Source organism: Zalophus californianus, chromosome 3 (genome assembly GCF_009762305.2).
Source record: "Zalophus californianus isolate mZalCal1 chromosome 3, mZalCal1.pri.v2, whole genome shotgun sequence".
NCBI lineage: Eukaryota > Metazoa > Chordata > Mammalia > Carnivora > Otariidae > Zalophus > Zalophus californianus.
In genome coordinates this window covers 195582633-195600931 of record NC_045597.1, presented here as the reverse complement: position 1 = coordinate 195600931, position 18299 = coordinate 195582633, and the positions used below count along the sequence as shown (strand labels likewise).

Sequence of the window (18299 nt, the reverse complement as noted above, 5' to 3'; positions counted from 1 at the left end):
ATACATTTATTATAAGTTGTGAGCCAACGTGGATACATTATTAGTGACTAAAGTCCAGAGTTTGCATGCGGATGCCTCTGGATGTGCATACCATCAGTACTGATGATGAGGGAACAGAAAGCAAGCTGAGGACAAAGCAGAAGCTGCCACCCCACAACCCTCACCCCCTACATGGGATACATGTGACATTCTTCAGGCACTCCTGGGGGCCCTAAAGCTAAGGAAAGGAAAAACAGTTAACTTATAGAGATCACAATCCTGCAAGACATGAGTCTCCCTCAGTTTACAAATGTCTTAGCAATCTACAAAAACAAAGCATTTCTATCAATAACCTAGCTTCCAGAAGGAAATGTAGATACAATTAAATGTCCTTATAACCTGCAGCCCATTGACAGATCCTTAAAGTGGACAGAGTATGATGTTCCTCCAGGAAGCTTCCAACTATCTCACTGTTAATGCCTTACTAGAGGGAGAAACAACCTTAACTTGACAATGGCACGGCCTCCGGTGTCCTGTGAGTCTTCTTTAGCATATGAAAGTTCTTTTGGAAACCTCCCTTTTCCTAAGCTCCCCCAACCATAGTATATAATCAGCCGCCCCTCACAACCCCCGGGCAGCAGCTCTTTCTGCCCACAGGTCCCTGTCCCCGGGCTTTAATAAACCACCATTTTGCACCAAAGACGTCTCAAGAACTCTTTCTTGGTCATTGGTTCCGGACTTCATCCCACTGACCCTCACCTGTATTCCAAAACCCCATCACTGACCGACGTGCAAGGGCACATCCCCACCCTCGCGGTATCACATGGACTGGCCTCACTGCCCTAAGAACCCTCTGTGCTCTGTCCAACCCTCCTCCCCATGACCTCTGACAACTGCCCATCATTTCACCGTCTCCATAGTTTTGCCTTTTCCAGAACGTCGCAGAGTTGGGATCATACAGTATGCAGACTTCAGACTGGCTTCTTTCACTTAGTAATATGCACTGAAGCCTCCTCGGGTCTTTGCACGGCTTGACAGCTCATTTTTTTTGACACTGAATAATATGCCATTGTCTGAATAGGCCACAGTATATCCATTCACCTCCTGAGGAACATCTTGGTTGCTTCCAAGTCTTAAAATTATGAGTAAAGCTGCTGTAAACATCCGTGTGCAGGTCTTTGACTGGACGTCATTATTCAGCTCATTCGGGCAAATACCAAGGACTGAGATTCCTGGATCACAGGGTGAGAGTATGTTTCATTCTGTAAGAAACCATCGAACCTGTTTCCCACCGTGGCTGCCGGTCCCGCCCTCCCACTGGCCGCGAGGGAGAGCGCTGCCGCTCCCCCATCCTCACCGGCAGGCGGTGCTGGTCCCGCTCGGTTCTGGCCCTTCCAATCATGGGCAGCGGGACCTCATTGTTTTAATTTGCATTTCCCTGATGGCACATGGTGTTGAGTACCTTTTCACACATTTTTTTGCCATCTGTACGTTTTGGTGAGGTGTCTGTTTAGATATTTTGCCCATTTCTTAATTGGGTTGCTTTCTTATTGAATTATAAACACTCATATTTTAGTTTGAAGAGCTCTTTGTGTATTTTGTTACCAGTTCTTTATCAGATTGTGTTTTGCAGGTTTTCTCTTACTCAGTGGCTTGTCTTCCCATTGTCTTCATCTTTTAGTGCCATTTTGAAAGTTGGGTATGTGTTAAGGACAGTAAGAAAGGCTAGAACTGCAGACACCATCCAGGAGGACAGGTGCAGGGGAAGGGGTCCCCTCCTGTCTTGCAGAAGGTGGTGGAGGGACTGAGAGAAGAGTTCTTATCTCTTGTGTCTCAGCTCTTTCCCTATGGGAGATTCTCTGTGGCTGAAGAATATTTTGTGCTCGAAGGCCTAACATTACAATTTACTTCAAACACTTACCTTTTCGGTTCTTGAATTACTTCAGCAGTGGCAGTTGCTTAGGGAGAGCCCCGGCGGCAGCCACCTTCTCTCTGCTTGCCCAGGAAGTGAGTGAGCTTGTGGGCTCAGCCTTCAGCTCTGAAGGTTCCCATGGCATTGGATGGAGGCACCTGAACTGTTGAATTCCTACAAATATCTGTGTTTGGGGTTGTTTACAACATTCAGAGCATTTTACTGAGATGGAGAATGTTGTGTCTTTTCCACCTGAGGACCCCCTAGGCGACCAGTGCATGGACAGCCTGAAGGAAAGCATGGGTGAAATCCAGCCCTTCGAGAGACAAGCTGGGCACCCCTAGGGTCACATGGAAGGGGAGGCTTCAGAAGGGAAGATGGGGGCCTTCCCGGCCTGCACTCCCAGCACCAAAGGCCAACGCTAAGGTGGGGACTGGAGCCTGGGGGCGATGGTGGTGCAGACAGACGGCAGCCAAGGGGGCTCGGGGGCTGCATCCGGGGAGGGGCTTGACCCAGGGTCCCACCATGGACTGCCAACCGATGCTCAGGAGGGTGAGTGTGGCCAATTCCGCTCCCTTCGATGGGATGGAGGTTTGAGATCAATACTGATGGACTGTAGGAAGGAAATGGCTGGAAGCATGCTGACTCTGGCACATCTGAGTGTGAAGCGAAGGCACATGTGGGTGACTTAGGACTCTTTATGGCAGTTCTCAGACCCCCCCTTCCCCTTGTGTGCCATGGGCCCTCCCCAGCTCTTCCTCCCAGTGGCCTCTTGACGCCCTGTTGCCTCCCCCAGACACCTCCCGACCGGCAGGTCCCTCCGCACAGACATTCCCCACCACATCCCTCTCCTGCGCGCATCTTTAGTGGTCTCGCGTCTGCCTCCCCAGCTAGACACACAGCAGGCTGAGTTTTTGCTCACGCTCCATGGTTTCGGCAGCCTGTGTGCAATCGTGAGAGTCCAGAGCAAATTCTGAGTGGGTTCCCAGTTCTCTGCCTCAAAGAAAAAACACACACCTAATGTCACATGCTGCATCTTGACATTTACTGGGCGCTTACTCCAACAGCCAATGCTTCATTTTTAGATAACTTAGGGTCACACTTGGAGAATACATTAATGATACCAATGACCCCACAATCCTTTCTCAGAGATCTTTCTTCACCCAGGGTGGCATCTGAGGGCGTTGCTTTAGTGTTTCTTTCTGGCCATCCCCAGAATGTTCCTTGCTTTAGAAAAACAATAAACCAAATGTATGTTAGAGTGTGCAGTGGGCACATTAATTATGCATTATTGTTTTACTAAAGACTCGCCCATTTTTAAAATTTAAATGATCCCAAACAAAGCTCTGAACAATGAAATAAGCACCCGGGCTCTACAGAGTGTTTTAGATGCTGTGGACGTGGCTCCTGCAGGCTGGTCTCAGACCCTCTGTTGGATGTTCCTGTTCCACCCAATCCTGGAAACGTTGGGAGGGGCTGCTGAAACTGGTGTTCCAAGGTTGAAGGCAGCGTCAAGAACCTTCTGGATGTTAAAGAACCTGATAGCAAAGCTCCACAGAAACCACAAAGGGCTTTTGATCAATTCCTAGTGGGAGGTCGGTGTTCAGAGAAGGGAGAGGCCCCAAGCCGCTCAGAAGGGCAGACTTCATTCACCTGCTCAGTTTAGGGAGCAGGGGACTTCCGCAGCCTCCTCTCTGCAGACCCAGGCCTCTCCCTTCCTGCAGAACCGGGGTGGGCCCCAGTTTGTCTTACTGACACTCTCTTAAGTAACACTTCACTTTTTGCAATAGGCATTTGCAACTCAATCAGTCTAGAAACACATTTTTAAGAAAAGTCTCTCCACAAACACTAAAAATTGCTTTCAGTCATTATATAAATATCTCATCCACTCAAGACATAACTCCTCGGCATTTAAGTAAAAATGATAAACTGGGGACACCTGGGTGGCTCAGTCGGTTAAGCGTTTGCCTTCGGCTCAGGTCATGATCCCAGGGTCCTGGGATCAAGTCCAACATCAGTCTCCCTGCTCAGCGGGGAGTCTGCTTCTCCCTCTGCCGCTCCCCCTGCTTGTGCTCGCTCTCTCTCTCTGTCAAATAAATAAATAAAATCTTTAAAAATAAAAAAATTTAAATGATTAAAATAAAAATATTTGGTCTTACAACCCTATTCCTTTGTAATTCTATTTGAATTATGTAACAAGCAGCCACAATAAAATAAAAATATTACTTATTTCTGTTAACTAGAGAAGCAAGAACTTTTTGACAGTTTTTCAAGTAGGAAAAAGTACAACATTCTATTTGTATTTAAAAGTACAACACACTACTATTGTCACTTTTCAGTGCTCTAGACACAGATGCTGTCTGTAGGTTTTACTTTCTCTCGTGAGTTAAATCAACATTTTACAATAGTTTGGGTTGAAAAAATATTAACAACTTGCATCTCTAGAGCTTTAAATTCCAAAATTCTGATCAATCCAGTGCATGGTATTAGCAAAGCAACTAACTTTGCTAATTTTGATTTAAATGTTACGGTTTGGCAGGAGAAATTATAACAATACAAAATTTACTTTAGGTATTCATTTGTTCTAAGGGACTTTGAGTCTCTCAGAAAGTAAAATTAAACACTGCACAAACTTCAGCCCCCAGAGGCAGACGACCACAGCCACCAGGGGGTTTTGCCACCCTCGGGTCTCGCGGAGGATGGTTAGCAGGCGGTGGAGTCCCTGCATGGACCGCCAGCCCTTCTGGACAGACGTCACACTGAGCCTGCGTGAGCTCTTCAAATGCCTGAACTTGGAAATGCATGCTTTGTATCTGAGTGTAGAATTCTCAAGTATTTATTGTCAATTCAATTTTCCTATGATAGGAAACATGTTCCTCTGAATGATCTCTTTCTTTAATTGTTTGATGAGTCCAGGATTTAAATACTGCAAATGTCTGCTACTGGCATTTTTCTTAGCTGAACATCATGAAGCCTCATAATTTCAACAGTGAAGCTTCTAATTTTTTAAAAATGCCTTTAATACCTGACTACAATTAACACAATCATAGATTTTCTTTTGTAACAATAACCAAACTTTAAAGAAAAACAGCAATCACCTGTGTCACATCCCATCCTGGGGACTGAGGCACGGGCAGAGGCCCCACTTTCCTTCCCACGGGAAGGGGTGTCGAGTGCGGGAGGTCTGCTCCGGACTCTCAGTCCTGCAGTGAGGTTTCAGGTACGTCCACAGGTAGTTTATATGCGATTGAATTTTACATTACTTGTGATAAGGAAAAATAAGGTAATACCAACCCGTCTTCCCTTCCCCAAAGAGATGAGGTAGTTTTTTCTTTGAGATGTCCTTCGTAATACTAGGAAAACATCTTTTCTGGAACTCATGTAGTTGATTCAAATGAACTTGTCAATCTCTGATTTGCTTTGGGAATGTAAGGAAATAGGTTTCTCCTCCCTTCTCCCATGGCACGTTGTAAGCATTTAATAAATGTCAGCAGATTCCTGAGACCAGAGATCAGCAGAAGCATGCGGGGTGACCTTCCTCAGGGGTGTTTTTGTCAAGACTTTGCCTTGGACTGGAGGGCTCCAAAATCCATCTTCCGTCTCAATGTCTGTGAGTCTATGAAAGATAGAAAGTCAGCACAAGTGAATGAGTGAGTGTGTGTGCGTGTGCCCACTGAACATGTGTGTGTGGATGTGTGTGTGTGAATGTGGGTGAGTGTGCATGTGTATGGATGTGTGTGCACACGTGTGAATGCATGCATGTGAGTGTGGGTGCTTGCCTAAGGGTGGACGTGTGCCTGTGTGCGTGAATGACCTGAGATGTTTTCTCACATTGTAGGAGAAGTAAGATTGATTGCCCAGGTGTGGTCCAGGTGTGGTCCAGGTGTGGTCCAGGTGTTGCCCATGGAATGATGTGTGCAGAGTCCTCCTGTGTAAAGATAGACTGCGTTTTACAAAATGCACTGAGAAGTCAACCAGTGTCCCCACAGAATGTCCACTGATCGATCTGCTTTCCTTGGTGGGAAAGGCCAGCATGAGGGCCCCTCAGAGAGCCAGAGGGCCAGTCCCTGGGCTTTTCTCTCCATTGTTGCTCATTCCCTGGGGGCTTGGGGAAGAACTCAAATCTTTCCACATCTGCACAGATCACTGTGTTTCACTAACAGTAATTTCAGTCATCAGGGAATGTAATGGAATGACAAAGCCATTTGCTGTTCAGAAGCAAGAATTAAGTGCATCCAGATTTTAGACAGAAGATGCTGAGATAAACATTGAGAGGGGTGTGTTGCTGAGTGAGAAAATAAAAAGGTGAGTTTGTGGTGATGCTCCTCCAACAGGGAGCCTCTGCACACACACCTGCCCCTGCCAGACCTGTGTGGGCAGGCAGCCTGCAGCCTCAGAGTCCCACTTTGGGCAGCCTCTGTCTACAGCCAGTGGCCCCTGCCAGCCCCGAGCCGGCTATCTGTGGACTTTCTGCTGTGCCAGGTGCTGATGCCTAGCCGATGTGGGACCAGCAGCAGTTACAAACACACTGGCAGCCCTGCGAGTGGTGATTCTGGTGTCTGGAGAGCAGAACATGAACGTGCACCACCCTCAGGCCTCCGAGTATCCTGGCACACCCCTGAGGAGGGGGCTCTCTGCCACCTGGACCTTAGGGAAGGGCCTCTGGACACCAGGGGGAATCTCTGCCATGAGCGCCTTGGACCCTGGGATGGCCTTCAGGTGGGTCCTGGGCAGGGACTGGTGACGGGTGGCGCTGTCCAAGGCTGCAGTGCATCCTGGGCTGGCGGGATCCACCTTGTCTCCTGGCAATGCCCCGGGGCCGCTGCGGGTGTAGACTGTGGCTCCACTCCAGGCCCAGGGCCGCTGCGGGTGTAGACTGAGGCTCCACTCCAGGCCCGGGGCCGCTGCGGGTATAGACTGTGGCTCCACTCCAGGCCCTCTGGTCCTGGCTCTGCAAGGGCTGTGCCTGTGGACAGAGATGCTTTAGTGTACAGAGCAGGGGCGTGCTTCATACTGAAGACGTTCACCCCCTTTTGTGACCCTCTGGGCCTCATGTGCAAAATCCCACCTTGTCCCAAAACATACCAGTGATCAAATGCCTAGTCGGTTTTCATTTTAAGGTGTGCATGATCTGATCCCTTTTAACCTTGTTTTCTGAATCATCTCCACATGAAAAACCTAATATAACGGTTTTGTGGGATGAGGACTTTGTGGTCCTATCACTGGCACGGGTTGGCGGGTGTGTTGTGGGCTGGCATCTTCCCCCGCCCTTGACACTGGGGGCTGAGCCTCATGATGCCCCTCCTCAAGGTCCAGCCTCCTCACCTGCCAAACCTAACTAAGTCTGTTATTGGTGCATCCCAGGTCTAGTCTGTAAGATGCCTGCACCGCCGGACGTCATTAACCATGTTTAATGTTCTGCTCAGGAAAAGTTCATGTCCCTGGAGGAAGCCACTGGACTCACAACTTTTCTCAGACACGGACCCCTGAGCCTTCGCTCCCACTCCCACACCCTTTTCTCCCCCTGTGTTGTTCTCACCGAGGTCTGGATAGGAGCACACTCCCAGGGGATAGAGCTCATCTAAAGACTTGGAGTTTAGCGAGTAAACCCATTTGATTCATATAACTGGCATAATCTTACACACCCACCATGGAAATAAGAAATCGTTCTTCTCTCCACCCCCCATTATTGTGCAGGGTTGCCACCCCCAAGCCTCTGATACCATAACTGGGATTTAGGGGGTGAAAATGCTCCAGTTCAAAACAATACTTTGTCTATAATCAGAAAACAATGCTCTTCTCCTAGAAACAGGCAGCTGAGGGTTACGATGCTGCCTGCATTTCTCCGTTCTACCTCTTCTGAGCTGACACAGTTTCACTGGATGTGGCTCCTCCCATCAGGACCAGCAGCAAAGGCAGGACTTGAGAGAGGGCAGCCTCCCTCCTCTGCAGGAGAAGGGTTGGGGTTTGTTGGTGAGGGGAGCCAGCGGGAGGGAGCCTTGGTGTAGAAGCAAAAGCCAGCAGGGGCCAGTCTGTGGCACCTGACTCCCACCTGTCATTATGAGGGGTCCCTGCAGGTGGAGGCAGCCCCTGGGAGCCCAGGCTCAGAAGGGGGGTCAGGAAAGGTGGATGCAGGCCAGAGAGAGGCAGGGCTGAGGGGGGGAGAGAGAGAGGGAGGGAGGGAGGGAGAGAGAAAGGAAGAAGGAGGGAGAGAGAGGGAGGGAGGGAGAGAGAGGGAGGGGGCAGAGGAGGGAGGGAGAGAGGGAGGGAGGGAGAGAGGGAGGGACGGAGAGAGGGAGGGAGGAAGGGAGAGAGAAAGGAGGAAGGAGGGAGGGAGAGAGAGGGAGGGAGGGAGGGGAGACGGGAGGGGGAGGAGCAGCTCTGGAAGCGGAGGCCAGCGCCCGCTCGCTTGCACTGAGCAGCCAGCCGCCTGCAGGCTGGAGCTCCAGGCTCTGGAGCAGGACTAGGAACATGAGGTCGGTCCCTGGAGCTGTCCTCGGGGCGCTCGTCCTTCTGTCTCTGCAGAGCTGGGGTTCGGCCACAGCAGGAGACACAGGTGAGCAGGGCAATGATTTACAACTTGCATGGGGCTCTCCCAAAACTTTAAACAGTGTTGTTTTTATTTGATTGTTAATATTTAGAGCTGGGATGGCAGCACATGTGTCTGGAAATGACCCATCTTGAAGAAATCAGACAAGAACCTGCTGAAGGGCACATTTCTCCTCGTTTCTTTTCCTCCGGTCTGGTCCATGTTGTGCAGGGTGTGTTTTTGTGGTTTTGTCCAAAAGCAGCACTGCTGTTTCTCCGTCTTTGAATACATCAGGAAGGCTCAAGTTCAGTGTGAAAGGGGCATCTCGGGGACACACGGCAGCTGGTGTCTCCCAGATGGCACTTGGCACTTCGGAGATTAGGTCTGACGGGGAAGTGACAGGCGGGCTCCCTGGTTGTAGCAGTTCACACAGGTCTGTGGGGTCAGTGGCCCCTAGAGGCAGGGAGCCCCTGGGGCAGCCCCAATGCCCTCCTGCTCTGGGGGCCAACCCAGGGCTGCCTGCCTCTGAGAGAGCCTCACGCAGCTGCCCTGGAAAGCCCTCTGTTCTCACAGAAAGACTTCTTTCATTTACAGGAAGAAATAAATAACCCTCCTGTGCTCCCCACAAAATGAGGATTACTATTTAAGTATCGGGTTCTGACACTATTTCCTTCTATGTCGTTTAGGATCCTGTTCTGTAGGTTCAGAGACCCAAGTCCTTATTCCTGGACTAGTTCTGTGGGTCTAACCCAAAGGCATTGTCCAAAATAATCCAGAAGAACCCAATTTGCCTACCCATGCTACATCCAAAAAGTTTTTGAGTTGTACTTGGCTGAAAATCTCTGTCAGAGAAACTTGTCCCCTCCTGACAAATGCTGAGCCCCTGTGAAGACAGAGCACCTGAGCCCCTCTCCCAGGCTGGGGGCTTCTTCCTTCCCTGCTCCTGTGGCCCCAGCCTCCTCCAGGCTCTGGGGTTGGGGTCAGGAGGGTGGTGGCACCCTGGGGAGTTTACACAGGGTGTGAGGCGAGGCCCCGGACAGGACAGGGGGCAGCACCCCAGACCGTCCCTGCATGCTGGGGCTGCTGCAACACAGGGGTCCCTCTCCTCTCCTGGGGGCCTGGGCACCCGGGCTGCTGGGCTCCCTCGGAGCCGCCGGGTCTGTCAGCGCAACTGGGGCTGTTTGGACCCCTTCTGCAGGTGCCGCACCACTGCCGAGGCTTCATCGGATCTGTGTTTTCTGGGAACTGCATGATTTGCTGACACGGAACGTCAGCACACACAGCAGAAACGTGCAAGCCGGGCAGTGGCATGGGCACTTTTCTCAAAAACAGAACCTGAAAGAACTACTTTTAGAAAGGCTAGGAAGGTAACTCAGCAAAGACGGCGGCCTGATTATAGCCACCGGAGCGAGGCGCTCTTAGCCCTCTGCAGGAGGCTCTGAAGGTTGCAGTAAACACAGCACAAAAGCAGGTCTTTATTGTGCATTTGTTCTCCTACCTGCTACCTGAAATCTAGGGGAAGTTGTCAGGTGCCAGAAGGGAGGGTGGTTCGTTTCAAAGTGGGCTGTGTCAGCTTGGATTCCTGCTTACATTTCAGTACTTACAACTAAGGGACCAGTTCCCATGTTTATCTGTCTTGTATTGACAAAGTGTGCAGTCTCTTTATTAAAGAATCAAATTTCAAAACACCCACGAAATTAAATTGTTAGGAACATTTCAGATGCAAAAGTTAGAGTCTTTATTTCAAAACTATGGTTTTTGTTCTTCACGAATTACAATGAAATCCATTGACGTTATATGACCAAAGTTTATCTTTTTTAGAAACTAGGAACTTGCATGTGGTACTTTCTCGCTAATTGGATTCTGAGAGTATTGTTTTTAGTGGAAGAAGTATTGATAAAGTGGCTGCATTATGTTTCAATTGGCATAAATAACTCTGAAGTCACTAGAGATGAGAATTCTGTTTGCTGGCAAAGATGAACTTCACCACATGAATAAGATTTGTGCAAAAGCTTTCAGAGGGCACTTTTTTTTTCCTTTTGAGAAATAGCTTGAACTATTCATATAATTTTTGCAGACAAGACTTTGACTCAACATAAATTAAGCAATCCTGGAGAACAACAATGAGCAGGAGAACTAAAGTCTCCCCTCAGGACCCAGGAACGTCCCTTTATGCGCTGCACATGAGCATGTGGTGGGGGCAGGGGTGCACTGGTTCTGCTCGCCCTGCCAGCATGGGGTCAGGCATGATGCCTTCCAGACCTTGGGCCTCGAGCTTGAGCCCGCGGGTCTCCCTGCAGGGGTGAACTTCCAGTCAGAGGGTCCCACGTGGGTGAAAACAGAGACTGCTTGTCTAGTGCTATTTCGAGGCTGAGTACTCTCTTTTTTCCCACTTCTCTGGGGTGGAGTCTCCCCACCGAGCACCTCTACTCCCAGGGACCGAGTGGAGGAGGGTGTACCCCGCATGTGCCTGGACTGCGGCTGGGGTTCCCTGTGCACACTCCCACCAGGGCCTTGCAGACAGAGAGCTAATGTGAGGCGAGCAGCTTCCTGACCCCCGGGGGCACCACTCATTCTGGACTCCAGTGGCCGGGTGGGGACGTCATAAACATTGAGTGCACCTGAGACCGAAGAATGTGTTGGTGCTGCTCGTTCCATCCCTGCACGGGCTTCTTTTCTGCCTGCCAAGATCCTCTATTTTATCTCCATTCTGCATCTCCTTTCTTCTGCAGAACACCAAGCTCCCAACATCAGTGCACTCACTTTTACATCCACGATGTCCAAAAACTAGGGTCCAAATGCAGCTGTCCACTGCAGAAAACAGACCTGCATCGGGAATCTCAGACGTGTCTGCAGTCCCCAGGACACTGTGGCCAAGTGCCACTGGGCTCACCTGACGGGTGGTTATGGCATTTATTGAAATTTTCACCCACTTTCACTAGTTTCTAGTTTATACTTTCTGTGTTTCTTTTTGCAAACATTAACAACTTCACGTTTGGTTTTTTTTTTCTCCTTTCCTATACACAGTACTACACATGTTCCTTTGTTCTTTTGGGTGAACAATGTATCCCAGAGACGACTCTGTATCAGTTCATTGAAATCCCCCTCATCCCTTTTAATACCCCACACTTCCCTTCAGAGATATATATATTCTATATCTTCTCTCTCTCTGATAGAGATAGATAGATCAGTCTTCTGTGTACACACATTAATATGGTTTCCAGTATTTTGCAACTAAAGTAATGATGTAATGAATAACATTGAGCAACTGTGTTTTTATTTTTTTGCCTTTTTTTATTATGTTATGTTAATCACCATACATTACATCATTAGTTTTGATGCAATGTTCCATGATTCATTGTTTGTGCATAACACCCAGTGCTCCACGCAGAACGTGCCCTCCTCAATACCCATCACCAGGCTAACCCATCCCCCCACCCCCTCCCCTCCAGAACCCTCAGTTTCTCAGAGTCCATAGTTTCTCATGGTTCCTCTCCCTCTCCAATTTCACCCCTTCATTCTTCCCCCCCTGCTATCTTCTTTTTTTTTAACGTATAATGTATTATTTGCTTCAGAGGTACAGATCTGTGATTCAACAGTCTTGCACAATTCACAGCGCTCACCGTAGCACATACCCTCCCCAATGTCTATCACCCAGCCACCCCCTCCCTCCCACCCCCCACCACTCCAGCAACCCTCAGTCTGTTTCCTGAGATTAAGAATTCCTCATATCAGTGAGGTCATGTGATACATGTCTTTCTCTGATTGACTTATTTCACTCAGCATAACACCCTCCAGTTCCATCCACATCGCTGCAAATGGCAAGATCTCATTCCTTTTGATGGCTCCATACTATTCCATTGTGTGTGTGTGTGTGTGTGTGTATGTGTGTGTGTGTGTGTGTGTGTGTAATAATTTACCTGCATTAGCACTGTCCTTGCTCTCAGTTTGGCAGTCACCTGTGAAACCATCTGGGCCTGGTGCTTTTCCCCCCTTTTTCTGTTTGTGGATTTGTTCTTTGACAACCGGCCTTCTCTTTCTTTCACAAAAATCAGTTTGGTTAAGAATTCTATAATTTGGCTAAACTGTATTTTACTTGGAAATTATAATTCCACTTACTTTTCAAATTTGCTTGCATAGAGGTATGCAAATAAGCTTTTTGTTCTTATAGCTTCTTTTTCAATGTCATTTCTAATTTTGTATTTTGTACTACTTTTCACCTTTTCTCCATTATTTGTTTGGTGGTTTATTATGTTTATTTTTTCAAGGACCTGGGGCCTTAATTTATTGATTCAATTCACTGCTTTCCTGTTGTCTAACAGCTTTTATCTCTGTTATTTATCTCCTTATGTTTTGTTTGGCTTGAATGATGGTTCCTTGGCTAAATGCTTGACTAGAGGATTTTATTCATTTTCATTATTTTATATATAGACAGATGTTTAAGGCTATGAAATTTCCTCTGACCTATTTTTGCTGTTCTGCACAGAATCTATCTGAAATATAGTGTTTCCATTATTATGATTTTTCAGAAATTCTCATATCATGCTTGTATTTCCTCATTTATATAAAAATTGTTTAATGGAAGGTTTTATTTTCTCCAACTGGAAGGATTGCTTTGTTGCATCATGATCAGAGAATGATATCTATAATATCCCTGTTTTATGATACTTACTGATGCTTTTTGTGACTAATTATCTGACCAGTTTTTGTGGATGTTGTTTATGTAGTCAAGAGAGTAATCTTTTTTATCTGAATATAGTTTTTTATTTATTTGAAGATGATACTATATAATCTTTTATATTTTACTTATTTTTTATCTTGTTCTCAGAGTGATGTTTTAAAATCTATTATTCACGTTCCTTGTTTCCCCTTACGCTACCCATTATTTCCATTTTATGTGGTTGGTTGTATTACTTGGTCCTAGCCATTTATAGCTATTGCATCATCATTGTGAATTATGGTGTGATTATAGAATGATCTTTGTTTTGTGGAATGCTTTAGCTTTAATTTCTATCCTGTCCATTATCAGGGCCACTTGGTCACTCGTCATGTTCCTGTCAGCACACATCGGCAACCATCCACTCCTAGCCCTTCTGAATTATGTTGTTTTAGATTGTTTATAGTACTCAGATTGGATTGAGATTTGCTTTAGTAACCAATTTCAAAATCTTATTCTTTTTTCTTTTTAATAATTGTGTTAAGCCCATACATATTGGTATGGCTGATATGTTTTGTGCCATTGCTGTGTCCTATAATTACTATGTTTTTATGTATATTTAATACGTTTTTACTTCCTGAGATTTTCTTTGTTTGCTCTTTTTATTATTATTATTATTTCTATAGGTACTTAGGAAGGTCTGTTTTTGTTCTACTAGTTTCCTTTATAGTGACATCTTTTATGATACTCCTACAAATTTTCACAATCTGGTAGATAAGTTTTCAGTAGTATCTATTATCAATACAATAATCAATGATCTTTTCCTACTTTCCTCTCTCTTCTAGTCCCATATTTTTCTTAGAGTCTTCCTTTTTTCTCAGAACATACAGTATTTATATGCTATCCTTACATCCATATTTCCATGTTGGCTTCAATTTCTGATCTAGAACTAAATACATTAAATGTTTTCTACTTAGTTTTTGTCCTAAAGTGTTTCCAGTCATTTGTAGATTGGATAAGCCCATTCTCCAGTAGAGTTGCTTTCATACTTTTGACTCAGGATGCCTTTACACTCATGAGGATCCCAATGAGCTTTTATTTATGGTAGGTTAGTACTATTAATAATTAATACATTTAAAAATAACAATAAGAAACAAATTACATGTTAACAGTAAATATTTTATAAACAATAAACACATTTTTAAGCATAAAAATAGTAAAGTAGCTTAGTTTTATACTGTTGCAAATGTTAATATAGGGCTTAATGGAAGACAGCTAGATTCTCTCATCTCTTTCATTTAGCTTGTGATTTTTTTGTTGTTGTTCCAGTGGATGTTTATGAAGAAAAGCTAGCCTCCAGCAAATATGTCAGTGGGAAGAGGAGGAGTATTTTGATAGCTCTTTTAAATATTTTTGGATGTTTCATGAATCCTCTCGAAAACTCTGTGGTACACTCTGGGAAAATTAGAGTAAATAGACAAATGATATCTTGATATGTTTATATAAATGCTTTGGCAATATGGACCCCTGAGGGTCTCCAAGATCTTGCCCAGAGAGCTGCTTTCACAGTAGATTCGAGAGGAATGGCTTTGTGCCCTGTATCACAGGGGCATGAGCACTGAACAGATTTTTCTACAACCTTACACTTGGAGGATAACTGGGCTGGATATAAAATCCTCAGCTTGAATTTCCTTTCCATGTGCTTTCTTGAACATGCTGTTCCACAGCTCATGAGAAGTTGACATCCATCTAATTTTCTTAGCTTTGTAAGTAATGTGGTCAATTTTATCTAAAGGCCCTGCCTTTTTATGTTGCTTTTAATTCTAATGATTTAAGGAAAACATGCCTTGAATCCAATCTGGGTCCTTACATGGAAGTTCCTTTCAAAATGAAGATTTAGGTTTTTTTTTTCTTATTTCCAGAAATTTAAAATGGATTAACATGTTAAAATATTATTTCTTTTCCATTGCTTTTACATTTTTCTTTTTCAGGAATTAGAAAGAAAGAAAGAAAGAAAGAAAGAAAGAAAGAAAGAAAGAAAGAAAGAAAGAAAGAAAGAAAGAAAGAAAGAAAGAAAGAAAGAAAAAGAAAGAAAGAAAGAAAGAAAGAAAGATGATAGAAAGAAAGATAGATGATAGATAGATAGATAGATAGATAGATAGATAGATAGATAGATAGATGATAGAGGATTTTCTTTTTCTACCTTCGATTTAGGCAACTTTTTCTCTGAATAATTTCACTTTTTAATATCTTATTTTCATTGACTTGATTGTATTTCTGTAGTTCTTCAATGTCCTTTATAAAATTTTATTTGAATAATATTCTTTTTTAAGCATCTTGTAAATGTGTCTTCATTGACAAAACAGTTTTGTATATTTCTTTCTATATATATATATATTTTTTGCATGCAATCAGTATTCATTGGATTTCTCTTATATTGTCCCTTTTTATTCTTTTAAAATTTCTGAATTAAACTTTTTTTCTATGTACAGATTTCTGTTTGAGGATTTAGGATCTGTAGTTTGGGATATTGCATCATAACTTTCCTGGGCTCTGTGGTTGGTTTTTATTCTGGTGGGTGGAGGTGTTCATTAGCTGAAATGTTTTCATCCTCATTTTACATTTTCTTCTCAGTTGTTGACATGGATTTGTTCTGATTGATCTTATGCCTGGGCACCTTGTGGACAGGATCTTAGTCCATAAATACCCTCCTCAGGCAGTAAGATTAAGTTTGAATTTGTAATGGATGACACTGTTGGTGGGGATGAGAGGAGAAAGGGTTGCCATGGTGTGCCTTGTCCCATCTTCTTCAAAATACTGTACCTGATTTCTCCTCTTTCTTCCTCCTGTTTTCTCACAATTCTGGCTCCAAGGAGCAGCTTCCTCCTCCATTCATCTCCTTCTCCCCTGAATTGTCATCCCCGGTCCTCAGCCCTGCTCACCCCAAGCTGGTTCCCTGGTGCTCTAAATGTCCAAGTCTCTCCCTTTTGTGCAAGATTTTAATACTTTGCACTGCACTTCTTTTGCAGGTGGTGGTTTTCTCTGTGTTGTTGACTCTGTTCTCCATTTTCTTCTCCACTTTCTCTGGAGAATCTTAGGTCCCCACTCTTTACTCTGCACCCACACACAGTAAGAATACCATTGGAATCTCTTCCAGTTCACTTCTCTGTTAGTTTAACTTGAAACACCTGGTGCACTCTATCTCTTGGTGATGCTACAGGCATGAGCCAAATGTGGTTATGCCCGTAATTCTTGGTCATCTTATCATTTGTGTGTGTGTGTGTTTGTGCAAAGAGATTGGGTTCAGACAGCCACTATTACCCTGGAATTTATTTTCTGCTGCTCTTTTGGAAGTGTAGACACTTGTGAACATGGACCTGACAGAGCAATTTCAAGATCCCATGAAGTCCTGTGCATCTTCCCCTAGTAGAAGAAGAATGGGCACTGAGCCCCCAGTTTCTGAAAATGCTCAAAAAGTAACTATAAATTCTCCAACTTCCAGAGACAATCTCCACACCTCGTTCATATTGGAACTGGTAGATTAATATTTTCAATGGTTTTAATTTATCCAATTAATGACTTTATTATAAATATCTTCATATTATAATTGACTTTTTTCTTATTAGCTTTCTATGCTTGGTGGATCAGACTCTATTTTTGTTTCTTTTTGAAAATATTATTAGTGAATATATCATAAAGTTCATGCTCATAGAATAGATATTTAAAGAATTAACTAGAGCTCGGGAAAATATAGAGACCACTGGTTAAGCAAGTATTTCTGTTATAAAGTTTTAGAATTACTCTTTAAGATACTGATTTTCTAACTAATAAAAAGACATGAATAGTAGTATGCATAGTCTTTGAATTGTATTTATTAGGAAATGCTAAATTTAGATTTTGTTGCTCAGTTGAAGCAGAACAAATTCAGAGGGCTAGAGACTATTTGTTCATATTGTACGAAGTCAAGTAATCAAATGAGTTTGAATTGACTCGTTTTCCCTCAGATCAAAAATGCATGTTGAATGTGAAATGATTGCAAAGATGTTTCCTCAACTCAGGAAATAAGAGATAAGTAATTTTTCTTTGAGTCTGGGTGCATTTCAGAAGAACAAAAACATGGCTGACTTTTGACCTGTTCTCCCACTTCTTTGATGGATTGCTTAATGGCTGTGATGTCTGTCAGCACTTCAGAGCCACCTAAGGATGTTGTCGTTTGACTGAATGCTTCCCAGAGGAAGATGTTCTTTGGGGAGAAAAATGAAGTTTGATAGCCTCTAGGTCATTTTGGTTGAATAACATTTAAAATAACTGCAATATGTATGTATAGTGTGTGGATATAGTCACACACATGTACACAGGCACATGCATGTGCACATACCAGGTCTAATATGATATGATATTGCACAAGTAAGGATACATTTTTTCCTAGCTTCATATATACAGCATGTCATTTCTTGCTTAAATGTCTGTGTTCAGTTTCTATTTATCTGGTAAATGAAATTCCAGTATTTAGAAATAGTAAGAGATTTGTATGCAGGTTTTACAACATATCTCTATAGCCCTTGGAAGCCTGCAGTAAATCCAGTTTCTGAGCCACAGCATGTTCAGTTGGTTGCAGTTTTTTAATAATAGTTTCCTCTCATTGCCTGTGAGAAAGCCAAACTGTAAGCAGTGAAACCGGGAAGGGACATGGCAGGAGGTGGCCCCCTCCATCCTCCCATTGGTGAGCACTTTTGGCAGAATGACCTGAGAGTGATGGAAGCAGGAGACACTTGTCATTTTCAGTAGTTTTACAATAGTGATTGTGGAATGCTTAAATTCCACACCTATTTAATAGAACACGTTGAAAACTATCTCCACAATTCTAAATCCCAAAATAAAGGAACAAAGTACCCACACATATGTATGTATGAGTGTGTGAACATATACAATTACTTGATCACCATTAGAATAAGATGTTATGTCTTCCAACTCCCAGAGGTTTTATTTCTGGAAATTATAGGATTTACAAATGTGGTTTTAAAGGGAAGTTTTACTAGATCAAAACATGATAATCATTTAGATATGTCTGCCTTCAAAAATTACATCTATTAAGTAGTTTTGGGAAATCTTTAACCATCAGTTTCCTTACTTGACTTATCCTCTGATTTTATCCATTGAGAAAGCTTTTATAGTGTGCATTTTCTTTTTTTTGAGAACTGTCAAAGAGATTGACAAATAAT

At 44.2% G+C, this 18299-nt stretch overlaps 1 protein-coding gene across 2 annotated transcripts in view; it reads left to right on the top strand.

Moving 5' to 3' along the window:
• Positions 1-8322: 8322 nt before the first annotated feature.
• LOC113920904 (contactin-associated protein-like 4) overlaps positions 8323-18299 on the top strand; it is a 169142-nt gene continuing 159165 nt past the window's right edge. For both annotated transcript variants that reach the window (XM_027591300.2, XM_027591299.2), the window contains exon 1: positions 8323-8447. In XM_027591300.2, the coding sequence (XP_027447101.2) occupies positions 8363-8447 (85 nt within the window). In that variant the 5' untranslated portion in view covers positions 8323-8362. The remainder of the gene's footprint in view (positions 8448-18299) is intronic.